This window comes from Nerophis ophidion, linkage group LG11, assembly GCF_033978795.1.
Source record: "Nerophis ophidion isolate RoL-2023_Sa linkage group LG11, RoL_Noph_v1.0, whole genome shotgun sequence".
NCBI classification, from domain to species: Eukaryota; Metazoa; Chordata; class Actinopteri; order Syngnathiformes; family Syngnathidae; genus Nerophis; species Nerophis ophidion.
In genome coordinates, this window is record NC_084621.1 from 51,598,549 (window position 1) to 51,626,195 (window position 27,647).

General features: G+C 39.1%; 1 protein-coding gene across 7 annotated transcripts in view; it reads left to right on the plus strand.

Annotated features, from left to right (window-relative positions):
* Positions 1-27,647, plus strand: part of LOC133562229 (growth factor receptor-bound protein 10-like) — a 168,280-nt gene that overhangs the window by 130,014 nt on the left and 10,619 nt on the right. For 3 of the 7 annotated variants that reach the window (XM_061916221.1, XM_061916220.1, XM_061916219.1), the window contains exons 6-12: positions 5,332-5,403; positions 7,678-7,834; positions 19,627-19,742; positions 24,506-24,580; positions 26,671-26,808; positions 27,013-27,123; positions 27,364-27,462. In XM_061916221.1, the coding sequence (XP_061772205.1) occupies positions 5,332-5,403; positions 7,678-7,834; positions 19,627-19,742; positions 24,506-24,580; positions 26,671-26,808; positions 27,013-27,123; positions 27,364-27,462 (768 nt within the window). Of the gene's footprint in view, positions 1-5,331; positions 5,404-5,926; positions 6,358-6,437; positions 6,512-7,677; positions 7,835-19,626; positions 19,743-24,505; positions 24,581-26,670; positions 26,809-27,012; positions 27,124-27,363; positions 27,463-27,647 lie in introns of those variants that run through there. The other 4 variants (XM_061916222.1, XM_061916226.1, XM_061916223.1 and 1 more) reach the window with 3 other exon arrangements.

Genomic DNA, 27,647 nt, shown 5'->3' on the forward strand with positions numbered 1-27,647 from the left:
GGTTGAGAGGTCCTGCCCCGCTGCGCTCCTTCATCCAAATGAGGGCATAGTTAAAAGACTCGCTCGCCATGTGTTTCTTTCATTTCCTGCATGTGTTCTTTTCATTTTTCTGCTTTTAGCCAGTCTTTTTTCGTCTTTGTTGCTTTCCTCTTTTTCGAGAGACGGAAAGACACTCTGATAGGCCCATGGCAAAGTACATTTGACCAACGCAATGGCCAAAATATTAGTGTTGCTGTACACATTAACTGCAATGTTGCATCAGCAAATTAAAAGCCTCATTACCTTACATCAGTGGTTCTTAACCTTGTTGGAGGTACCGAACCCCACCAGTTTTATACGCGCATTCACCGAACCCTTCTTTAGTGAAAAAATAAAATGAAAAATGTTTTTTCAAATTCAAGGCAAAGTTATATGTTTTTGGTAACACTTTAATATGGGGAACATATTATAAGCAACAAAGACTTAAGTTAGAGTTATTTGGACACTAGGGGAACATATTCTAAGTAATAAAGACTTAATTTAGAGTTATTTGGTTAGGGTTATAGTCAGGGTTGAAGGGTTAAGGTTATAATAAGGCCATGCCGAATAAGGCATTAATAGGTACTTAATAATGACTAGTTAAGAGCCAATATGTTCCTTATGTACATGTTAATAAGCAACTAATTAATGGTGAATATGTTCCCCGTACTGAAGTGTTACCATGTTTTTTTTACTGGTGTACAAAATGAACCGTGCATGAACATCACCTTGTTCAAACAACAAAGCCAACACAGTGCATGAACTCACAACAAATGACACACCTGCAAATCAGTCAGCTGTTGCTGCATCCGTAATATGCCGATAGGGAGAAGTTTGTATTTACACGATGAGTCGGGTGTGTTTTGACCTCCGCCGAACCCCTGAGGCTGACTCACTGAACCCGTAGGGTTCGATCGAACCCAGGTTAAGAACCACTGCCTTACATGTAAATAGTAAGCACGCGTTACAGTGCCGATTTTAAGGTTTTTGTTGGCCTTTTTTGCCACAAAAAGTAGTGATTGACACTTAATCCAGAATTCCAGTTCATTTTCAAATTTGACTTTTTAGGAGATCTGCTTAGTGCCACTGACAATAATGAATGCTATGCAATACACAGTGGTACCAATAACTCCGTTTTAGTTATTAACCGTTCTAGAGAGGGATAAGAGTGTATTCATAGTCTGTCTGTCTAGTCCCCTGGCTGACAATTGGCAAACAGATAGGAGGATACCATAACAGCAACGGTTGGTGTTTCAGCATACAGCCTGTACACACGACGCGTAAGAGGAAGGCGGATCGATCGATAAATTGTGGCGTCGGTACCAAGGGTTGTATCAGTATATGATGTCGATATTGTTTATTATCCATCCATCCATTTCTACCACTTGTCCTTCAGTTTTCCTTTCGGGTGAAATAATTCTTTACACACAGAATGACTTCAAGGGCAAAAACCTAAATATTTAAACAATTGCAAAAACTACTATCTACTACTCATTTAGTTATTGTGCACTATTGACTTTGTTTTGCTTAAACAGTTGCATGTAATAAAAGAGAATAAGGAACTATTTTAAGTGACAATAGTTTTAAACCGTCAATAGCACTCACCATAAATATATTTAAAAATTAATACATGTTTTAGTACATGTAATCGGTATTGTTATTAGTCCTTAATGGATGATCGATATCAACGCTGTCTGCAAAATAAACGTGATCTCAGCATTCCTGGTTCCACAAAGGTTCAATTGAATCATATGAAAAAATGTTTCCATTCCAAACTCTCAAAAACGCTAGCACAAAACACACTTTTTATAGAGAATGATTATAGGTTTACACAGAGAAAACAATGCAAAAGGCATATGAATGACAAACGAAATTTAAAGTAAATACACATTTAACATTACTTACCTTAATTAAAGACATGATGGTGAAAAAGCAGGGGGAACGCTACTTCTGTACTTCAAAAGGGTTTTTCGCTTGTTTATCAAAGCGCGGGCACTCTTGTTGTATCCAAAAATGTGCGGACAGCGACCGTGCGCTCACATGACTTTGTCTGTAATCAACTGATGCAATCACATGCATTTGTGAGACAGGTTTTCTATCGCCAAAAATACAAAGGACAAATGGTAAGCACCATATTAATTACTCTTTAGCTAGACTTAACGAAGCAGGGTTGTGTGTTCAGTGACCCTAAGGTTCCTATTGACTTTGATTGGACCATTACTGTATGCAACAACTTAATTTGCCTCAATGGTAGGTTATTTTGCAGCTGTTCTCAAAGAATAAGCACAGACACAGAGTCACCCACGTGTGTTTAATCTTATTAAATCCAACACAGTGTACAAAAACCGAGTCATATTTTTGATGAAAAGCCGGTGCTGATGAAAAATGAAGTATTATTGTATACTAAACCTACTTGTAATGAAATTATAAAACCATATGTCTGGTTAATTATTACATATTCAGTGCAGAATGTGCTAAAAATACTGTGCTAAAAATACTGCACTCAAATATATGCTCCAAGTTTTTGTACAAATTATTTCTACAGTAATTTCCTGCAAGATCATGTTATTTAAACAGTTAGTGGCATAATAGTCACTAATCAGTTTGAAAAAAGCTAATGTGTGCTGTTTTGCCATCTCCTTTACACTCATAATGCAGAGCGATAGCACTGCCAATCTACAAGATTAGTTCTCAGTAAAATGAAGGATCAGATCACTTGTCAAATTATTCCGCACTCATGATTGGTTGGCACGTTAAGGTGCAGCCTCTGGTCTTTGCACTCCTGCCAGTGAACATCAACAGACTTATCAACTGACTGCTATAAGCCTGTCTATATGGGACAAGAAAATAGTTTTCCCATGATTCATGCTGTTGCAGCAGATCAGTTTTAGTCTTCACAAAGCACTGACACAAATTTGAGCCGGTCCATTAAAGTTCTCTGTCAGTCACAACTAATCTCTTTGTACTGCAAAAACCTTTTTGATTTGTTGCACTGTTTGCCAAACAATACCAAGATAATTGATGTCAAATATCATCAGAACATATGCTTATTTTGATTTAATTTTCAGACTGTGTTTCTCTTTATTTATGTAACCTTAGTTACTTTACGTACAGCACTTGATTCTACAGTTGCAACTTATTACTCTGTGATATCTTCATTTAGCCTATCTCCCATGTTTGTGGTTGATACAATAAGACATATACAGTACTATATTTATTGAGACTTAAAATTCCACTTTTAATTTGAAAGACAAGGCATCTGTCTACTTTCTAAAGTCAGATCAGGTCAGACATAGTTTGTTGACTTCATACAGTAGACTAATGTCAACATTGACAGAAGCTATGGGTACATTCACAAAAAAAGTATCCTGTGAAAACAGTTCTTTTTGTTGCATTATTGAACAGTTCTGCGTATGGGCAACATTTGACCGATTCGATTCAGAATTTGTGGTTGCCGATAAGAGACAATATGATTTTTTTTTTTTTTAGAACGATTCCACCTGAAACAATTCAGTGAGTTGAAATCCATCCAGTAAATTTTTTGCCAACGAAACTCAACCCGTGTGACTGTCAAATAAATACTGGATACTGGACTCCGTAGGTGAAGTTTCCTTTATTACTGGTATTCTTTGTAGTGGAATTAGATATAAATGAATTATGGATATAAACAAGCAAGTAAACAACAATTAATGGCCTATGCATTCACATCTTATTTGAGTAGGGTGAAACCAACACTTTAGGTTGAATTAACAAGAGGAAACCTTTTTTGCTCTCATTTTCAACATTCAAGAAATGTTCAATAAAACTACAGTCACCAACATTTTAACAGTAGATTTACCTGCTAAATAAAGTTCCTTGACCCGGCCGTATGTTCTACGCCCTGGTGTTGTCAATGATGGGCAGTGTCCCAGGTGTGTGGAAACACGTATGGTTGGTCGTGTCTGTCTTGCGGCTTTATATTATTGTTATTTGTCTTTGGTTTGGCTTTTGCATTCAAGCTGTAGCTGAAACTTGTTGTGTTGTAATTTATGATATTGCCTCGACCCCCGTAGGCATCCGCCATTTTTGTTTTGATGACAGCATAGATGGGCAAACAGACTTAACAGTTAACATCCTTATCATTAAAAGTGCTAAGCTTTATTCAAAGTCTGCCGTTTTTAAATCCAATGGTTTCCTTTTTCTATCCATCCATCCATCCATCCATTTTCTACCGCTTATTCCCTTTCGGGGTAGCGGGGGGCGCTGGCGCCTATCTCAGCTACAATCTGTTGATAAAATCGATCGATGTTCTTGGATGGAATGCCGATCTTTGGGAAGGCAAACTTGCCAAACACAGATCGATATACTTTAAATTTAGAAATATAAATTGATCTCTCGATATATCGATCAGTTGTAACACCCCTCGTACGTATGTTTTACCACATGACAATTTACATATTGTGCCATTAACATGTGCACTGACTGTAAGTAGAATCTGCTGGTCACAGTAACTGGGTACTTTCCACTTTGACGTACAGGAGTGATAACAAAAATTCCCCAAAAATGTTTTTCAAACGTAGAAAATGGATGGATGGATTCCCTAACTGTTTAAAATGGTCAAACAATTGTGAAATCTGTTGTGTCTTTTAAACTCATTTAGTTTACAGTAGATCTGTGGAGATTATTGGAAATATTTAAACCAGCATGTCCACTTTCAGTACATGGGGCTGGCGGTCTACTTGTGGCTTACCCCCTCTGGCTGACTTAAAGTGACGTAGATGAGGGTGTGTTTTGTGAACTGGAGAGGGGGGTGGTTGCACACACAGCTGTGCAGCCTAGATAAGTAGTTAACTGTAGAAAGCATGCATGCTACACATTCTGCTGTAGCGTGTCATCAGAAAATCAGATTGTCACCCACAACCTCCCACTCTTTGTTCGTCACTTTTTACTGACACACACACACTCACACACACACCTTTTTTATTCGTTCTCTCCCCACTCCTAAGTTCCCGACTTTTCCTTTCTGTCCCACGCTTGCTTAAGTTTCCAGTTCATCCAGTATATTAAGTTGTATCTTCTCACTATCAGTACTTCTTCTTTCCTTCCGCCAAACAGTCCTCGTTAAAGGAGCACACATCGCCTACTCAAGCACACACACACACATAGAGGAGGGGAAAAGTTGCTCCAAGACTAACATGGAAGGGTTTTTGCCCTTTTCCCAGACGGGGTGTGTCAGGGCTTTTGTCCTGCTCATGCTGTATTAAATATCAGATTTTGGAGGGGGATGGTGTTTAAAAGAAAAAAAAAAAGTTCAGTTTTTTTGTTCTTTTTTAGGGAAAGAATGTTGGCACGAAGCTCGGCACCAGGGCTAGAGATGAAAGTTGGGGTGCTCGAGTGCTGCTCCAGGTTTGTTTCATTTCATTTGCTCAGTAATGAGACTTGTTAATGCTGTGCGAAGCTGCGAGATCTGAATCGGGAGTTCAAAGTTAAGCCAGAGGGAGGGATGGAGGAGGGTGGTAGAGGGAAAAGGAGGCAAAGAGGCAGAGAAAACATACAACCCAAACAAGCCCTCACTTGTGAAAAGTAAAAAAGACAAGAAAAGTAAAAAAAAATACAAAAAAAACTAAACTTCGAATTTTACGTCAACTTCGTCTTCTATCTTTTTTAAATCGTTTGCAGCTAAGAGCTTGCAAAAGGTCTGAAAAAGTTGGAGTCTATACATGACTGTGCGCCTGTGTGTGAGTGTGTGTGTGTGTGTGTGTGTGTGTGTGTGTGTGTGTGTGTGTGTGTGTGTGTGTGTGTGTGTGTGTGTGTGTGTGTGTGTGTGTGTGTGTGTGTGTCAGCTCACGTCTGAGTCTGTGTGGGAATGATTACATCAGCCTGACGGAGCCTTATGATTGGTCGGTGAGCGTGTGGTTTGATTCAGTGTGCCTCAGAGCCTGTGGCTGAGGCTGTAACCCTTCGTGAGAGAGGAAGAGAGAGAGAGACAGAAAGAAAGGGCGGGAGGAGGTAAAGAAAGATAGTTGTCAGACTGAGCCAGCATTGGGAGCTCGGCACTGTACCTGCCGCCGCCTGTTTGCCTTGAGTCGGTCCAGTGAGTTCGGCCGGACTGAGTCGTGCTGTAGGGCTCACTGACAGATCTTAGGTTCTAGATAGATTGGTGTGTGCTTGGTATGTGACAGGTAGCACCGCTGTCAACTGCCTGAATTGTCGGCCTTTTGCTTTCATCAGAAGAGAAGGTGACAGCTGGACTTTCTGTCCATAGTGTGTGCGCTGATGTGTGTGTATGAGTGGACAGACAGCCTCCCTCCAAAAATGCCTTCATGTTCTCCGGATTGCTGCTTATTGCGGGCCGTGGAGGTAAGACTGCTCTGTCCTTCTGTGTATCGCCTGCCCTTTGCTGCGTTAGTATTTAATATTTATCTTTCAAATTCTGTTAGGTTTCAACCGAGGTGACAAATTGAATTTGTACACACAACAGCCGGAGACTTTAAGAAAATATTTTCATGGAAATGTGAGTCGACCAGTGGCAGGAAATAGTTAGATTTGAATGAGGTGATGCTCAGTTGCTTTTTTAATTGACTTGTTTCAACAGATGGACTATTTCTTACTCTTAATCTTTTTATAATGAGGTCAAGATGACTCCATTGTTTTAATATGTTGTACGGTATAATCGGTATAGGTTGGTTCATAGGATCACAATGCTGGAATCTTGTACAGGTTAAGTCTGCTCCCCCGGTTGTCATTAAGTGGCAGTTGTGACTACATGGTTTCCAGTTTGTAAAAGTAAATTTAGGACGACTCACCTTCAGTGTATTTTCTCTCACTGAAAAGTCACAGGAAGCTCTTTGTAACGTTCTACTGCTCAAAAGCTTGTTATTTCTTGTGTGGATGTGTTTGTATATGACTGTATGTCGATAGCAATTGGCCTTTGTCTTTTTGTGATCCATGTACACTATACGGACAAAACAGCACTAAATGTGAGTCACTGCTGGGTTTTTTTCCACATAGCACCAACAAGTTGCTTATGAATTGATTGATTGATTGATTGATTTAAACTTTTATTAGTAGATTGCACAGTGCAGTACATATTCCGTACAATTAGCCACTAAATGGTAACACCCGAATTAGTTTTTCAACTTGTTTAAGTCGGGGTCCACGTTAATCAATTCATGGTAAATTCATGACATCACACAACACTTGGGACACCTTTGTAAACAGTTGAGGTCCAATATACCACAACAGTGATGGTCAGAGGGATGTTAATTTAAAGACACGCTGAATTTTTAGAACTGCACTGCATCACACTTCGAGGTGTTTTCAATATTTTGTTAACATGGTTTATTTACATGAGGAAGACGGAGTGTTAGTAGAACTTCTCCCTACTTTTACAAAATATATGACAGTAATAAATAAATTAACATCCAAGTAAATTAATGTTATATTTTTCAAAGGCAGATTTTGTATTGGATCTCATTAGATTTTGCGGTTATACCTCACAATGAGTGTATTTTGCTATATTAGCTTCTGTGCTGTTGGACTTTGTTCAAATGTACAGTGTATCTTTACATGTCATATCCAATACACACTTATAACAGCTCATATCAGGTTTTCAGTGTTGTGTTTTGGGATTTTGGCATAATTTTGGTTCTTTAACTGTAATGTTTTGCCTCCTCCTAGATTGTTAAAATCTTCACAGAAGACGGCATGTGCAAAGTGGTGGAGATCCCAGCCGATATGACAGCCAGGGACCTTTGCCAGCTCCTGATCTATAAAAGCCATTGTGTGGACGACAACAGTTGGTCACTTGTTGAGCACCACCCGCTGCTGGGGTTAGGTGAGTGGAAGAGCCCTGCTCACATAAACACAAAAGACATGAACACACACGAGCGGACCCTCACACTTGCCGATACAGAACAACTCTCAGAGGGGCTGAGACATGCGATGCATTCAAGCGGGCGCACACACACACACACACACACACACACACACACACTCACACACACACAGGTGCATTCACGCGTGCATGCCAACATACTTGGGCAGACAGGCAGGCTAGGCACATATTCTCACGCAGGCATGTAGGGAAGCGTGAGTGCATGCACATACCATGCAGCATACGCACGCACATACATATACTGTCCAGTGAGCTGATCAACTGAATCAGTGTTAATGGGCCATATGTCCAATTTTATCCGATGAAAAACTGAGCCTTTAACCCCAGAGCTTTGTGAGGAATGTGTAAGTTAATTGTATTGATTAGCCGGTCGGCTAACATGATGCAAATGGATAGTGACATTGCACATGAAATCCAAGTTGTCATCGTGACTGGGCAAAGAAATGAAAAATCATTATAAATGTGGCTTAGAAGAAGTTTTAAGGCTTTGCGACGGAGTCTTTAAGGTAAAGGTCAATAACTCCATAAAAGCTGATTGCAGAGGCATCGAGAGTAATTATTTACCTGTTCTTCAACATTGCAATTAATGGGAATGAGGGAAATTCCTTGAGGCAGAGCAGAGAGCAAATTCATCCGTTTAAAGTGCTAAAACGTAAGACATTATTTCCATTTGTTTGTTGTGTTTATGTTGTTCTGCCTCAAGCGTAAAGTAAAACTATCTTATGTGTGGCACAGTTGTTAGTTCAAGTAGATCACATGTCACCCAAAAATTGTATCTTTTATCGGGGTCTTCGCCTGGCCCTTAATTGATAGATTTGCCCTTTATGTGTTCGGTCACACCATATGACCATGAACACAAAATATCACATCAAGTCTTCAATATTATTTAAGAGAGAGGAGGCAGTGAGGGTTAAGGATTCAAGCAAAGACGCCCCCAAAAGGGACAAGCGGTAGAAAATGGATAGATGGCATTATAATTGAACTTTTGCAGCCTAGTGTCAGTTGTCATACAATTTAGTATAGCCAACGTTATGCTATCGACCCACTTGCGTTCCTGCAAAGTGGTGATGGAGTTTATTAATGCTGGTTATAAACATATTTTTTGTCACATCAAGCATGGCTATTCAATTGGCGGCCATTGAATGACACTATACTGGTCCCTGAGTTTAGTTTGAAACTTGGGAGACAAACATTTTTGCAACAAATTCCTAAAAACACTTGAGTGCGCCTGATTTATTGACAAACTTGGACCAGAGTAAACACATTGGCAGATCCTGCGTTGACATTTTAATCTTGCTAACACTGGGGTCCAAACTTGTGATTTATATAACAGAATAGTTCCTCAAGGCATCCCTTTAAGTCCACTCTTTTTTGACAGTTAAAGCTTTTCTTTGTAATGTGATTTATGTAACTAAGGTGTTCATCACTGTTCTTATTTCTTTTTCATCCTTTAAAGCTATTCAGCTGGTGACCTGACAATTCAGTTAAAAAAAACACTATTTTTGTCATGGAGATTATCTTTAAATTGCGATTTTGTAGATACTAAAATAAAATAAACGTCAATAAATACAACCGCAGAATGTTTCTGTAACTCTGACAAAATAAATACACCAAAATCAAATGTCTACTGTAAAGAATGCTAGTTGTCCGGAATATACAAAATAAAACAAATAGTGAAGACAGTAATCCGGACCCCCGGTCCTAAGCTATCTGGAAATGCGGCTCCCAAAACAATTTCCTTGAATATCCCTGCATTAGAGCCTCTTCTTAAACTTTAAAATCTGATTCCCTTGGAAATAGATACTTGAACTTGTCATTTTTTTACTGGCGTCAATGTCTAATTGTCCTTTTAGTGTGCGCCTCGACAGATTTGTGGGGCGGCCATTGTTTGTAATATTCTTCTTTTTTTAAGGTTTTCGGTACATTTAAGTAGACTGTTGAGTTTGTGGTTACGTTTCTCAGAGTACAAAACAAAAAACAAAAGTCAAGAGGATGTTTGATTCTGGAGGTTCATCAAGGTGTTTGGACCTGTTGCTGTATGAGGACCTTTGTGTTGGACCTAGTAGCTAGGATCAAGTTTGGAGAGCTGTGACCAGTTAAGCGTTAGAAAACGCAGCGTTCCCCTGAGGGGAGAGTAATTATAAAGCACTTACGGTGCACAAGCTGAGCCTGTGCTCGGGGCTCATTTCTGCACAGTTCGCCAATGTGTGACAGAAAGGGGGCTGGGGGGTCAGTTTCATATAGAGCACGGTGCCAAATGTAAAACAAATGTAAAAGCATTTTCTTGATGTTGTTTCGACTCCTGTCTTTGTGTTATTGCATTTTGTGAGATGTGCGCATAGATTCACAACATCTGTCTTATGAAAGAAACTATATTGGCTCATTCAAGTCTAATCTAATATTTTGCAATCATCCATGATCTGATTACTTTTCTCATCAGCGCAGCCAGCACCTTGCTGCCAAACACATTTAGTTTAATTTGTTTTCAGTGATATCATGTTTGGCTCAGATTTGTATTCTATAATGGATCCTATTCTGCTCTGGTCCACCTTTACAGGACATGAATTCCTCTCAGGTCTTGGTAAATTAGATTGATTTAAAATGTTCAGTAAATGAAACATTAAATCAAAAGCACTGAAAACTGTACATAGAAAATGCATTGAAAACTCTCACATTGACTTGTAAAGTATGTTAATGGTTAATGATTTTGATATTTTAAACACTTAACGGTGGTTGGTGAGGGTTAATTGTTGATTCAAAGCATTGTATTGATACATACTTTAACATCCAATAGTCCAGAATTTCAGTAGTTTATATAACTGAATTTCCACATATTTAATTTCGATTAAAAAAAAAAAATACTTTTTAAAATTAATTACTTTACTGAAAACTCCTTCCAACTGTACAGTATTTATGATCACAGTGCATTTCGCTCTCACTTGCACGGCAAAAACTTTCATGACTGCTAGTATGTGATTAGTCAATAAATGCAAGACGTAAGACGCTGTCACTTCCATCTTTCGTTTCCCTTTTAACGCGTTAATGCGTACCTTGATAATGTGACAACACAAATCTCCTCTGCTACCTGTTTTTCTGGCAAAGCAGGTGTAGATTATGTGTGTTGTAGAGCTTCAGCTATTGAATATTTTAGTAATCGAGTATTCTATCGAATATCCCGATCGAGTAATCGGATAAATCATATTTTTTCTTTTATTCTTTGTTTTTGTCCTTTCCAGCTTCTCAGGCAAATCATATTGTTGATGTAGATTCCCGTATTGGCTGTACAAATTTACTTTACAAAATAGAAGGGTGGGATACTTCTCTTGTTGCCTTATTTGTATTTTGACTTTATTAAAAGGATTTATATTATTATTTTGTGCTGCCGCGCCGGAGCAATATTTCTGCTTGATTAAGGTTTAATTATACATGTTAAGACAGGGGCGCTCACACTTTTTCTGCAGGCGAGCTACTTTTCAATTGACAAAGTCGAGGAGATCTACCTCATTGCTATTTATAATTTATATTTATTTATTTATGAAAGCGACATTTTTGTTAACAACTTAATGGTGTTTAATGATAATACAAGCATGTTTAACACACATAGATTCCTTTCTTTCATGAAGACAAGAATATAAGTTGGTGTATTTGATTCTGATGACTTGCATTCATTGGAATTAGACAGTGGTGCTGATAACTGGAAAAAAAAAGTCCTCCTTTCTGTCCAATACCACATGAAAGTGGTTGGATTTGGCATCTCATTTGTCCAACTTGCATACTTGTTTTTAAACACTTTGTTATGAGAGTAGCATATGTGTGTGGCCCTTTAATGTCTGGCAGCAGGTGAGTGGCGTCAGTGACTGTGCGGGCAAGCAAGTGAGAAAGCGGTCGCTGAGGGCGGGGGAGAAATACATTGGCATCAAACTCCGTAGCTTGCTAGCTTGTGTACGCTAGCTTTCTGAGACTCTTATTTTCTTAGCACAGGCAGGATGAAACAGGTCTTTTATGGTGAAGACAGGAACTGTGCAGTCGGTCTTTAGAGTTTTGACAGTAGGTACGGAGTATCTAGAAATAAAATGTGTTTCTCTGCGTCCGCCCTGTTAGTGATTTTTTTCTTAAATATGAGCTCGCAGCAGCCAGCGTCATCTCACAAGATCCTCGGGTGCCGAGAATGTCAAACCACTGACGAAAGTGAAGTCTTGGTATGATTGATGATTGCTCATTGTTATGTCTATTTTTTAATGCCTGGCTTGAGATCGACTGACACACCCTCCGAGATCGACCAGTCGATCGCGATCGACGTAATGGGCACCCCTGTGTTAAGATGTGCCCTCAATTATTGCATTTGGCCTAATTGTCTTTTATTTCCTAAACCCTTGTTTTCATTTTTGAAGGCTGACACGCACAGCTGAAATGTGTCCGTGGTTGATGGTGCCAATTTGTGTGTGCTAATAAAAACAAGTGCGCTCACAGCCCTATGTGCTGTGTGATGTGACTGCATAATCGAAGTTCTTAGCTTTTGTGCGTTTTTGGTGATTATTATATGGTGCCATTTAAATGGTGGTTTCTCCACGCAATTCCGCCAAGCAGTTTTCAATCTGCCAACAATACATAAACAATAAAAAAAGACAAACCACCTAATAATGAAGACAACAGTTTTATATTTTAAAAATGCGATACAGTCCATTGCATTCTTTGCATGCAAAATAGTAATCAATGTTCATTTTGCCATCATAATATCTTTGAGATGAAAACACACATATATAAATGTAGTTCAAAATAATATTCCCTGAGAGAGTTAAAATAAAACTATTTTTAGTAACAAAAAATAAAACAAGAACAGTTTTCATTATGTCAAACATAAAAAGTGGATTAGGTAGTTCCTTTAATACTGCATTTGAAATGTACAACCAGTGGTGAGTCACCACCGAGCAAAAACCGCGCATGCTCAGAAAAATAGCGTCAGATTTACTGCCCATCCGAGCACCCATTGGCAGAAATGTGGATCGGCGCCTTTGCTATAGAGACTAAAGTGGTTGCAAGTGCAAGCTATCCAAGTAGCATGTGGTTGCATGACTTGAATAACCCGAATAACTTTGCATGACTACTTCCGCATGGTTACTAATGAAAGGCTAATTGAACACGACAGCTCGGATAGCGTTGTTAGTTTTCAACAACTTACGGCGGCATTTGATGACTTTGCGGGAGTGAAAGAACACATCCTGGTTATCATAATAAAAAACATTTATTTTACTAACACAACTTTTGCGTTTACATTTGATAATAGATGACTTACCTTGCCTCTGGATGTCCCTCAATCGGATGCTTTCTTGACAGGTGCTGCAGCATTGAACTTGTGCTATTGTGGTATGCGAGCTCCACTTTTCAATGTTTGAATACGACTGCGTTTTTTTTTTCGATTTTTGTGTAAAATGTTCCCGTACCTTAGACAACTTTTGTCGCTTCTTAATACCCTTGTTTTGCGATGGCTCTTGTCCACTGCTTTCTGCGGTATCTGCCATTGTGAGTTATGACGGCGAAAACGTTTTCTAAACTCAAGCGTATTTAAAGGAGCGATGTTGTGCGGTCCAGGGGGCGTATGATCAGATGTAAACACGCTGTACAAAACCTAAACAGTCCATGCGAAACGTGAGCTTTGACTACTAAACAATGGGCGGCATGGCGTAGTGGGTAGAGCGGCCGTGCCAGAAACCTGAGGGTTGCAGGTTCGCTTCCCACCTATTGACATCCAAATCGCTGCCGTTGTGTCCTTGGGCAGGACATTTCACCCTTGCCCCCGGTGCCGCTCACACTGGTGAATGAATGATTGGTGGTGGTCGGAGGGGCCGTAGGCGCAAACTGGCAGCCACGCTTCCGTCAGTCTACCCCAGGGCAGCTGTGGCTACTGATGTAGCTTACCACCACCAGGTGTGAATGAATGATGGGTTCCCACTTCACTGTGAGTGCTTTGAGTATCCAACAATAGAAAAGTGCGATATAAATCTAATCCATTATTATTATTATAAACAAGGCAAAAAGCTGTAAAAAAAAAAAAAAAAACTTAACGCCTCGAGGCAGCGAAAATTCCTCAAATATATTTTGTAATCGAATTACTCGAGGAATCGTTTCAGCTCTAGTGTGTTGTGAAGCATACGGTGCAAGCCACGATTCATCCGGCCACAGTTCCATTTTAATACTTTTATGACAGGGGGCAAACCGGGAGCGCTAAATCTGCATTTGTGACATGGTTTTACAAATAAATTAATATATGGGAAACACATTCTTTTCAAGAAATAAGGATTCTTCTTTGGCAATGACTCAGCGCACACGTGCCAAGAATTTATGCGGCCAATAACAAAACACCTCTCGAGTTTAGATCCAGGCGGCCGCTTCTTCCAATCAGTCCTCTCCAGGTTTCACTGTTGTTGCCGATGTTGAAGTCCCCCAGCAGAACAAGGGAATCACCTGGTGGAGCACTCGCAAGTACTCCCACTAGTGAATCAAAAAAGGGCGGGTACTCTGAGCTGCTATTTGGGGCGTAAGCACAAACAACAGTGGGGACCCGTGCCCCCACCCAGAGGCGGAGGGAAGTTACCGTCTCATCTAACTGGTTAAACTCCGACCTACAGGCTCTGCGTTGCGGGGCAACAAGTATGTCCACCGCCGCCTGTCGCCTCTAACTGCTTACAACGCCAGATTGGAAGAGAGTCCAGCCCCTCTCAACAGGACTGGCTCCAGAACACTTGCTTTGCTTTTAGTCCGACTCGATCTAGCCGGGACTTCTCTACCTCGCGCACCAGCTCAGGCTCCTTCCCCCCAGCAAGGTGACGTTCCACGTTCCAAAAGCTAGCTTCTGTAGCCAAGGAACAGACCGCCAAGGGCCCTGTCTTTGGCTGCCGCGCAGCTCACATCGCGTCCAACTTAGAGTGGTGAGCCTTATGGAAGTGAAAATCACGTTGCCTCTTCGGGCAGTACCCGGCCAGGCCCCATGGGGATAGGGCACCAGACGCTTGTAATTGTGCTCCATCTCCAGGCCTGGCACCATGGGGGGGGCTCGGTGACCCACGTCAAGGGCAAGGGAGATCTGGGTCCTTGATTTTATATTTTCATTTAAGTCTTAAGTAAAATTCCTGTGGAATAAAATAGACAGAAAATAGCTTATATTCTGTAGATCAGGGGTGCCCATTGCGTCGATCGCGAGCTTCCGGTCGATCGTGGAGGGTGTTTCAGTCGATCGCAAACCAAGCATTAAATCAATCTGTACTACGACGTCACTTTCGTCACTTGATTGACATTCACGGCACGGCTTCTAAGATGACGCTGGCTGCTGCCAGATCATTATTAAGAAAACATGACCTAGAAGAGGGCGAGAAACACTTTTTATTTCAACACTCCGTACCTGCTGTCAAAACCCTAAAGACAGACTGCACAGTTGCTGTCTTCACAATAAAAGCCCTGCTTCATCCTGCCTACTCAAATAAGAGTCTCAGAAAGCTAGCGTGCACAAGTTAGAAAGCCACGGAGTTGGCCGTCAATGTGTTTCTTGCAAAATGTATAAAAACGAGTATGGAAGCTGGACAAATAAGACGCCAAAAACTAACCACTTTCATGTGGTATTGGACAGGGAGGAGGACTTTTTTCTCCTCCATCCGAAAATATCGACGTTATCAGCACTACTGTCTGATTCCAAACAATGCAAGTCGTCGGAATCAGGTAATACACCAACTTATATTTTTGTCTTCATGAAACAAAATAAATCTATATTCATTAAATATGCTTTTGTTATCATTAAACACCTTTAACGTGTTAACAAAAACGTCTCTTTCATAAATAATTAAATACAAATTATATATATGAACGAGGTAGATTCCTTCGACTCGGTCAATTGAAAAGTAGCTCGCCTGCAGAAAAAGTGTGGGCACGCCTGCTGTAGATAGTCAAATATTCCATCTAATTTAGTACACAGCACATTGAAGAATTGTAATGTCTGGAATGTATTGGGATTAAATATACATTATTTACACACCATGTCATGGCTGCTCTCTGGAACACTTGTCACATGTCAACCTGCTCACTTCTTTGACACATACACGCCTCAAGACGAGCGTGCTAGCCTGCCGGAATGGAGATGAAAATGTGTGTTGGACTAATGTGATGGGTGAAACACATACAGCCAACAGGGAATAAACAATAAACAGGGTGACATTTGTTGGGGACCTTAACAAATATGATGTTATGTATTGCCATTTCTACTTTAGGACAATCAGATTTCAAAACTGAGATAAACTGATCCTTCCCACTGCATTGCCTCCTGTGGAATCTATACAGTTTTACCCAATATAGCCCTCAGAATAATGTTTACAATGTTGCTAAATATTTATATGAGGAGCTGTATCATTAAGTATGCTGTTTTCAATAGTGTTTCCAATATTTTGTCCTGTGGCAATGATGTCTTACTATTTTTTTAAAAACACCTCTACGTAAAAATATGTAGTTCAGATAATCTTATAAAGTTCAATAATAGACATAATTTTTTACATACACTGTATCAATTCTCTTGGATTTATGCTCAGGTCTATCTGCATACTTTTTGTTGGCAGAATATTTAGTGCACTTATTATTCTGTACCTAAATACATTGAGCAGGAGTAAAAATCAACATGTCTGAAAAGGAGCAGGAAAAAGTAGAGCTTATAATTAATTCTGCCCCATCTCCATGTCTATTACAAATACAGTAGTACCTCAATTTATGGGCTTAATTGGTTCTGTGACAGAGCTCTTAACTCAAAACACTTGTATCTCAAATCGTGTCGCATTGAATTAATCGAAATCAATTAATTGGTGCTTGCTTCCCAAAATCACACAATTTGAACATGTAATATACGTTTTAGAAATAAATCAAACTTTTAGATTACAAATATTTAATAAAAACAATACCAATAAAAATTTACAGCACTTACATTGGAGATCTCCTTCCAGCTGTTTCTCCGTCAAACACAAATTCAACAGCTTCTCCATATTTTTATAGATGAATGTTCGTTGTTTAGAGATTTTAACAATATTGGCTGGCATTACACTCATTCTGCTTCAGTATGGTGCAGACTAGCATTCATACGCTTAAATTATCCACTTCCTCTCAGCACTGTCATTCACTCTCACTTTCTTTCTTCCCATGGTTGGAAAAGTACGTTACGTTAATCTCTATAAGTTATAGATATCTGCTAGCGAGTAAGACCAGATAATATGGTCGGATCTTACGGGGTACTCTGTGACATTTGCTACGCTAACTAATGGCGGGCTGCTTTTGACCCAAATGTTTGCAAGCCAAACAGCTCTTATTTCAAAACACTCTTAACACACCCAAGATTTTCACAGGATGCGGAATAGTGCCGCCTCAGCCACAGACTCTCTCTGTTTTTATTCAAGACAATGTGTTTATGGCGATGACGTTCTGCATTCTTGCACTAAATATACACAGAGCTTCTATAAATGCCAGTTGTCGGCCGTTAAATTTAGCTAAAATCTGCATATGTCGGACAGGAAGTCATTCACAAACACAAAAAAAAACCGGTTGTGTTTACTTTCAAAATAAAATACTCTGTTTTCAATGCAGATTGTATTTTACACTTTGAAACGTCCTAATGGACATAAAGTCAACTTGTCAACTTTGTTTTCAAATGAAATTTCACTTCGTTGACACAAATTGATGAGAACATGCTGATTCTGGAGATCAAAAAAATTAACTGTGTTAAATACAAGCTGATGTGTGATAAACGATTTATGGTTCGCTGTACTACAACTCCCCCGTCATGTGATTATGCACGGATTTGTGAGATCTTGTAAAGGTCTGCGCTTTTACGCTGCACGACGGAGCCGAGACAGAACGGCGGATGGTGACAACGTTTCGCATCCAGTGGAAATCCGTGGTAACACACTCTTAAGTTGAGGTACCATTATACTGCAGTTAAACCAAAGAACATCAATGAGCAATTAGAAGTTTTAGCTTGCGCAGTGCTAAGGAAAATAAAGGAATTAAAATATAAAAGTAAGACTTAAAATACGATTTAACATTGAAAGTACAATTAATATTACAGTCTATTAAAAGCTAGAATAATTAGATGAAGATAGGTAAACATTGAGAATAAATATATAAATACTGGAATCATTTATCATTAACTAATTATTTTGAAGAACATTTCTCAGTTTATAATTAGTTTGTCATGTCAAAAACAGATTTGTAATAATCAAAGAATAAATTGTATTGCTTGATATTGTTGAATTTTGCTTAATCTATGTCATTGTTGTATTATTTTTGTCTTGTGAGCTGTCTTTTATGTTCTTGTCGCGCAGATGATTTCATCTTTGTAGTCTGTGTAAAGTTTGTAGGAGAGTTAAAACTTACATTATTGCACTGTTCATTTGATATATTGGAAGCCCAATGAAAAACATAATTATTTTGAGTGCAATACGGGGGGTGCGTTTTTTTTTTGTTTCATGTTTGTGTGGGAAGCAATGCTTGCAACTTAGCGGTTAGGAGGTGGACCAGAATAGAAGCAGGAAAACTGAAAAGGTCTGTGAGCGACCCCGGACAATAGTTGTTTGAGCAGAGAGGCCTATTCTTGTCCATGTCGGCCCACTTGTCATACATTGGTGAATGGGATGAAATGGCCCTTTTGAGTAGTAACTATGACCTCCACTTGTCAGCCCGGAAAGGTTAATAAGGAAGGAGACAGTGAAGTAGTGTTGCCATGATGAGTCACTGTCACAAACATGAGTGACTCATCGGGCAGGCGACGGAATGAAACTGAAATGTAAAGGTCGTCGTGACAGCGTAGGATCGTGTCTGTCAGAGAGTTGTAGGGTCCATTAAATGATCCTATCACATCGAAAAAGAGATATATATATTCTAATTCAACTACAACTTTTTAATTGAATCTATTGTGAAGGATATGTTTTCCAATAAAGAGTAACTTATAAGTTGGTTGAAATGAGCCAAGTCATGTCTGCTGTCAGCGCCACAGTGGACACAAATTATGTCAACAACTGGGCCTGAGACCACATCCACATTAGGACACACTTCCAGTTACAGTCACATGCTCATCCGCCCTCAGTGAACACGAAAGGATGAGTCTGGATCTTATTGTCACGGCTCGTTTGAAGACTTCCCTCCTTTGAAACCAGATGGCATTTTTCACTTCAATGAATCCCACATTTTATTAGAACCACTGTTCTGTTGTATTCAGAACATTAACTGTTTTGTTTCAAAATAAATGAGTGGTGAGTTGTTGGAAATGTGCAGAGTACAATGAACCTTCATTTTCCACTTTTAAAACTCATCTTAAACATGCTTTTAACCCAGCATTATACCGCGACCCATAAGCGGTAGAAAATGGATGGATGGATTATACATTTGTGTAATTTTTATTAGCTTTATTATTTTATCATATTTTATTTATATTTTTATCATGTTTTAGTGTATTTTACTTGTGTCTACTAACTATTTTAATCTTTTCCAGTACAGTTTTTTATGTACTTATTATTTTCAACTGTGTTTGTTATAACAATATTTCTATTGTATGATTTAATTCAACTAAATTATATATTACCATGTACTGGGTGCTAACAACAAACAGCTCCTGGACCATACTTTGTATTGCCGTGTAGTACGGTAAACTGTGTTAAGTAATTTCAATAGAACTCCGGATCTAATTAGAAAGTTTTTCTGCCTTCCTTCAGAACGCTGTCTGGAGGACCATGAGTTGGTGGTTCAGGTTCAGGCTTCCATGAGCAGCGACGGTAAATTCCTCTTCAGGAAGAACTATGCCAAATATGAATTCTTCAGAGTTCCTCAGGTAATTATTACTTTGTCTTTGACCTTCCTTTACATGCACAAAGCAACAGCTCCGTGGACAATTATAATTATTTATTTTTATGCGGTGGGGAAAAAGCATTTGAACAAACAAAAGTACAAAGTGCAGTTTAAAATATATGCATTGTAAGGCCTTTTAATGTTTATAGTAAAATTAAAAACTGCTCCTTGCTGTGGTATTTTTTAATGTGCTATTGAGAAAAATGGTAAGAGAGTCTGCAGTAAAAAGGTGTGAGAGTTTTTTTTCTCTGCTTTTTTAATGGTTCAAATTCATATGCTGTAAGTAAAGGTGCTGTTTACAACTTCCTCACAGTAACATTTTTCAAGGCAAAAAATATAACGAAAACACAACCAGAATATGTTAGTTACTATTGGTGGTTTCATTGAATACATTTGGTTAACAATTGTCTATATTTTTCACAATTAAAAACTTAATGTAATAACATTTTTTACCGGTTTAAATAAGACGATTGGTGTTTTTGGCGGTTTTTCACCCTGCGTCGTCAACACGTACTGTATGCGCAAGGAGTGAGTGCACACATACAAACAATTTGCAGTCATGTTGTTGTTATGGTAGAATGTATAGTACACTCAATGACGGCTAACGCTAGTTGTCCAAATTGCTAATATTAGCTACAACACCCAAAGCTAATGCGCCTGCATGTGTTACGTACGTACATAACTACGTAATTACGTAATGATGTAATTAAGTACGAGAAGCCGTAAGAGGGTGGGATATACTGTGAAAAATTCTTTGGTAAGTTGGCACCCTCTAGGCATTTGTGTAATTATAGCAAACAGCCCCTTTAATGTCAGAGTTTTCTCAAAAACAGTGGTATCAAGCTGAAAAACTTATTCGGGTGTTACCATTCAGTACATACGGAATATGTACTGAACTGTGCAATTTACTAATAAAAGTATCGATCAATCAATCAATCAAAACCAGCTTACACCTCAAACGGCACAATGCTCATTGAGAAGAAAAGGTTAGAAGCACATCGTGTCTTTGTATCTGGAGGGGTCCACAAATTAAACATTGGATTTATTCGTGCATTATGTAACTTATTTAATTGACATAATTAGTGCCCTGCTGCTCTGATCGTGATGCTAATGAGAAAAAGGATAAATTTGTTTGCAAATATTAGTCTGTCATTACAATTCATGTCTGCAGTTGTTTTTATGGTGTGAAGTTCATATTTGGTCTCATTATTGAACTATAAATGTCCCTGATGTTCAGCACTGTTTGCTCGCGATATCAACATTCAGTATATGCTGTTGAGCCTACTAGAGATTTGTTCATATACTTTATTGATACTATTAAGGATACTTTCTTGATGCTAACAAATATCAACAAAGACACTGTAATGTGGTCATCCGTGTCAAATAAAGCATTTGGCTTACCTGCACAACAAGAACTTAAGGTTTTAGTTTCTGTTATTCAATTCGAGAAAGAAAATACAGTGGATTGTACCAACAATTACAATATTTATTTCTAGGCGGTATAGCTCGGTTGGTAGAGTGGCCGTGCCAGCAACTTGAGGGTTGCAGGTTCGATTCCCGCTTCCGCCATCCTAGTCACTGCCGTTGTGTCCTTGGGCAAGACACTTTACCCACCTGCTCCCAGTGCCACCCACACTGGTTTAAATGTAACTTAGATAATTGGGTTTCACTATGTAAAGCGCTTTGAGTCAATAGAGAAAAGCGCTATATAAATATAATTCACTTCACTTCACTAGGCCTTAACATAATGTCGGTTTATTTGTACATCCAGGTTTTTGTAGTCATATTTAGGCATAGCAACCACAAAAAAACACAAACTAATGCAATCTCTTGTCCTTTCTCTATGCAGTTCTGCTCTCAAACACTATAGAAGAGACTAAACTTGATTGCATTAGAGAGAGTTTCTCAAACAAATCAAATGTTCAAACAAACATTTTACAAAGTGATCGCTGCAGACACAAGCACGGTCCGATTTTATTCTACAAGATGATGAGATATTTTTAAGAGCCATTTACTTCTACGCACTTGTGTTTATTTCCCTGACTTTATTGCCATTATTAGCCACTTCTTTTGGGACTCTTATAAGTTTTTCACTATCTCTTTATTCGAATGCTTGGAACACCCAAGAACAGAACCGCAATACAGCATTTTATGTTCAAACTACTCTAAATCTCACTTGTTTTATTGCTACGCTCAAGCTGCTTGACCATCGTGTCAATTAAGTTGGGAAGAAGAAAAACAAGATATGACGTCATATGCAACCCAGCTATTGCTTTTATTTTAACAGAAAATCTTATGATACATAACATACTAGACAACCTCTCTTTTAGTTTTAAGTAAGCAAACAAAAGGTCCTAATTTGGTTGCTGACATATGCAGTAACATATATCGTACAACTGTACTACATTCTAAATACATTGTTCAACATAATGAGCCCTTTAGACATAAAATAACACCCTTTAGTCATCTTGGAACTCTCTTATTCCGATATCGTAATGCTTCCTGAGGCTGAGCCAATCAGCGGCCACGATACTGAACAGTGTGATCTGATGAGTTTGGTCTTATCGCATGGCCAATGCTACTGTAATATTCATCTAGCCATTGATATGCCTGAAAAAGCAAAAAAGCATATTTTACAAACACTTTGTAAAATATGCTTAAAAATAAAACAAAACATAATTTGCCATGTGGTGACGACAGTAACCCCTTAACTGGAGGTCGGCAAACCTCTGCTCAATAGTCACATGTGGCTCTTTAGCGCCGCCCGAGTGGCTCCTTGGAGCTTTTTCAAAAATGTATGAAAATGGAAAAAGTATATTGAAGATTAAATGTATTTTTTCTTTTTAATATGGTTTCTGGAGGAGGACAAACACTACACAAATATTTCTAATTGTTAGAAAGCCCACTGTTTAATATGTTTGTATTTCTGCTTCACTGATGAGAGTATTTGGCGAGCACTGTTTTGTCCCACTAATTTTGGCGGTCCTTGAACTTACCATAGTGTTGTAGACTGTAACGCAACAGTTTGTTTTTAAATGTATAACTTTCGTTTTCGTTTTTCCACCAAACGTGTGTGAATGCACAAACATGAGCTTTGTTGATGTTATTGACTTGTTGGAGTGCTAATCAGGCATATTTGGTGAGTGCATGACTGCAAGCTAATCGATGCTAACATGCCATTTAGGCCAGCTGTTTGTACAGATTGCACCATTATGCCTTGTTGGTAGGTATTTTTGAGCTAATTTAATCTCCTTTACTTATTTCCTATGTGTATGTAATTTATATTTGAATGTCTCATGACGGATTATCTGGATGTAATATTGGCTGAATTTCTAATAGTTGTTTGTGTAGAATGTTGTTAGAGACCACAGCAAACGTTACCTAGCTTGCTAAGATTGTAATAAAGCCATTAGAAGAAGACATCCTGCCGTTTCACGTCTATACCTTTAGCCATTCTAAGGCAGTAATTTCCAGGAGTTATCTCACCCTCTGAGAAGCCTCCATTTTACTAATGTTGCAAATATGTGTAGAATGAATATAACATTTCTGTCAACGAAGATTTGCGTCAGACTGCAACACTGTTATTTTGATGGTATTTTAATGTAGCTAATATAGACACTTACATGTTGTATTCATTATAAAACTTACATAAGGCGTTTAATTTTTGGCGGATCCAAACTGATTTTTTTTTTTTGTATTTTTGGTCCAATATGGCTCTTTCAAAATTTTGAGTTGCTGACTCGATACACCACAAAGTGCTTCACATAGCAGGAACCTCTTGAATAGCTTACAGTGTCAGGATGAAGTAATCGTTTGCTTGAATCCATAATTACAGGGAATAAAAGATCAATACACTACAGTAAGTAAAATCTTGAAGGATAAAATTGACAATATAATTGATGAATCAAGTTAATAGAATAGACATGATGGCAAGAATTACAAATTATTTTTTGTGTAACACATCATTCATATTATTATTAATATTGGCCCTAAAAAAGCCAGATTTTAGGGCTGCCTAGGGGTGCAATAATTAGCGCTCGTGCCTCACAGTGAGAAGGTCCTGGGATCAACCCGCGCGTTCTCTCCGTGTACTCCGGCTTCCTCCCACCACCAAAGACATGCACCTTGTGATAAACTGATTGGCACCAATAAATTGCCCCCAGTGTGTGAATGTAATTGTGACTCTTGTATGTCTATATGTTTTGGCCCTGCGATGAGGTGGCAACTTGTCCAGGGTGTACACTGCCCTCAGCCTGAGTGCAGCTGGGATAGGCTCCAGCCCCCCTGCTACTCCAAGAGGGACACACGGTAGAAATGGACGGATGGATTACCTCTAAATTGCCTTTTACTCCAATTAAACTACTGCGGGCATTAGTATGCCCTATTTAAAATACAAATAATAATAGGTATTGTCTATGAGCGAAACACATTTTATTGCGGTAGGTTAATAAATATCTAGTTTATATCACTTTGTACTACAGTTTGTCATGGCCGCTTGTCTAGGTCATGTTTGTGATATTTAGTTTGGTCATATCTCCTTAGTTTAGTGTTCCTTTCTGTTCTTATGCTTCCTTCGTTGCCATGGACACCAAATGCTTGCACCTGCCTTTGGTTAGTGGTCAATATGCTCACCTGCTCCTGATCACTAATCAGAGAGATATTTATACGTCTAATTTTGAGAGTTTGGCAAGTCTTCTCTCTTTTTTTCTTTTAGTCACTTACCATCTTTTTTTTTCTTTCTACCAGACATTTTTCCCTGAGCACATGGTTGCATGGTGCCAGGAAACCAGTCGTCCGATCCTACCATCGCAGCTCCTGCAGGTGCATATTGCAAACACACTCCTCCAGACCCAGACAGCCCCCCCCCCCATCCTCCCACCACCACACACACACACACACACACACACACACACACACACACACACACACACACACACACACACTGTACCAAATATGCTGTCTGTCAGCCTCTACTTCTCTTCCCTCACATACACACACACACGCATTATGTACACACACATTCATTACAGTCTACCTGCAAGTCAAAAACACACACAAACACACACGCTGCACAATCTAGCTGACATACCTCACCCCTGACCCCGAGACAGTGTGTCTCGTCAATGCCTGCTGTAATAACTACCGTTGATCCTCTGTTGACACATGACTGTCTCGGCACACGCAACACGGGCCCAACATGTGTGACGGTTGGAATTAAGCCGTCAGAAATAGTCCCTACACACCATACCAGCCTAGCGTGTGTTTGCACTGTGCAAACTGGCTTGTGGCTCCAATGCTTACAGTGTATGCCTGGCACAACACCATGTTCCCGTATTCAAAATATATGGAAAGGACAAAAAAAAAACATTCCTTTGTGAATTTGGAAAGCTTTAGTCGTAATGGGATGAGGTATTCCTGCTCTTTCCTTTACCGTGAAATGGAGCTGTCAGAGTACGGACCACAAGTGGAAACCATCCGTTCAGCCACGCCACTCACAGAAAGCTTTTAAGTCCCCTACTAATCATATTGACGTTCCGCTCCGTTATGCTTCATGAAGACTGCGCCATAAAAGACAAGTCCGTGTGGTGAGCCAGAGTTGTGTCAGGAATTCTCACTGCCTTGACTTTTCCGAAACACAGCACCGTTGCAGAGGTAGCCTCATCCAAAGTGGACATTTCCTCACTCAAGCAGGTGTTTGTAATATTTGCCATGATACACAGGCTGCATGTCAACACATAGCGGCAATAACACATCTTATTTATGAACTTTGCATGTGAAGGTGCCCCTTTGAAGCTTTTGAGGTGGACTGTAGGTATTTTCCAAAATACTGGCAGACATTTTGCTTTAAACGTTACAGAGTCTCCTGGAACAGTTTGCCTTCCAGCAACATGTCATTGAATCCAAATCAGCTCTAATAACATCCACAGTGTCATTTTTTTTCCTCTTGGAAACATGGAGACAGAATACTTCTGACAACTACAAGACATTTGAAGCTGAAAAATTCCCAGTCGGGGTATTTTTGTAAAGTTTATATTTTTAAAATATACATGAATTCTGTCTGACACTATTTATTGATTCGGTCAGTGCTGACAGAGAGATTGGAGGTGTCAGATGTTGGCAAAGCTGTACCCCAGGGACCAAGATGCTTTAGAGGACATCAGAGTGTGAATACATCTTAATATCAGTGCTATTCAACTGGCGGCCCGGGGTCCAAATCTGGCCCGAGTAGAGTTAAAAATTTGGGAGACAAACATTTTTGCAGCAAATTCTTATAAAGACTAGCATGTTCCTTTTGTATAGAGTAACTTGGACAAGTGTAAATACATTGACAGATTATTGCATTGACATTTACCCTTGCTCGCAAACAAAACACCGCCGTCCAAACTTGTGATTTACATAACTGGGGTTTTCTTCAAGGCACCACTTTAAAGTCCTCTCCTTTTTGGCATTTAAAACATTTTCCTCATAATGTGATTCATGTAACTAAGGTTTTACTGTTTCTTGTTTCATCCAGATGCAGTCAGTAGTCCTTGCTCAACTATTTTAGTTTTACAAGTAGTTTTCCACAAGGTTCCATTTTAGGTCCTCTCTTTTTCAACACATGTACTATTGAACTGGCGACCAGTGAGTTCAGTCCCAAAAATGTGTGTGAGACTTATATTTTTACAAAATATTTTTAAAAACTGCAAAAAACTCCTGTAAGTCTGAAAAAATAAATAGACCGAAATCAGATTTCTACTGCAGAGGGCGTTGGTTCTCCAGAGTATACAAAAGAAGACTAATAGTGAAGGGAGAAGTCCAGCCCCCTGATCCTTAACTTTCTGAAAATGTGGCCCCCAAAACAATTTAGTTAAATATCTGTGTTCTATGTGTACCAATGTCCTGCTTTAACCTCTATTTCCTCTCTTCAGAACTTCCTAGCAACCAGTAGTTGTCCTGAAATCCAGGGTTATTTGTATGTGAAGGAGGTGGGCCGAAAGTCATGGAAGAAAGTTTACATGTTCCTGCGGCGCTCAGGACTCTACTGTTCTACAAAAGGAACATCAAAGGTATCTCAGAATTAAGATTCTTGTATTTTACTCTGTAATTGTACGGTAATAACACATTAATGTCACTGAAGAATGGCAGAGTAGATCATATTTTCGCATAGTAATAATGCTAAGCATATTTCTGTTTCTGCTGTCTTTTGCGTGTAACTTCAGGCGATTTCAGTCACTGTCATCATCTGACAAATTAATTATTTGTGTCTCCAGGAGCCCAGACATCTCCATTTACTAGCAGACCTTGAAGACAGTAACATCTTCACTGTCATCACAGGCAAAAAGCAGCACGGTGCACCCAAAGACTACGAGTTTTGTATCAAGGTGAGTGTCAGATAACAGAGTGAAGCTCGAGTGAAATATCATAAGCAGCGGGAAGGATAACCTTTAGTTGAACTCCTGCTCTCACGAGAGGCCTTTGCCATGCATACATTTATTAGATACTGCAGCGGATGACCCTTATTTCAAAATTATTTTAATTACCTTTCTCCTACATTACACATTGAGATGTTATTTTTTCAAAGAATGAAATTCTGTGTTGACTCTGTTTATGTTGCTTCGCAGCCCAACAAATGCAGAGGGGAGTTAAAGGATTTAAGAATTCTGTGCGCTGAAGATGAACAAGGCAGGACATGTTGGATGACTGCGTTTAGATTGTTTAAGGTACAAACATTACATTGATATTTTTTTCCTGTAAGACTCAGTAGGTTAGAGCAGTGGTTCTCAACCTTTTTTCAGTGATGTACCCCCAGTGAACATTTTTTTTATTCAAGTACCCCCTAATCAGAGCAAAGCATTTTTGGTTGGAAAAAAATTAGATAAAGAAGTAAAATACAGCACTATGTCAT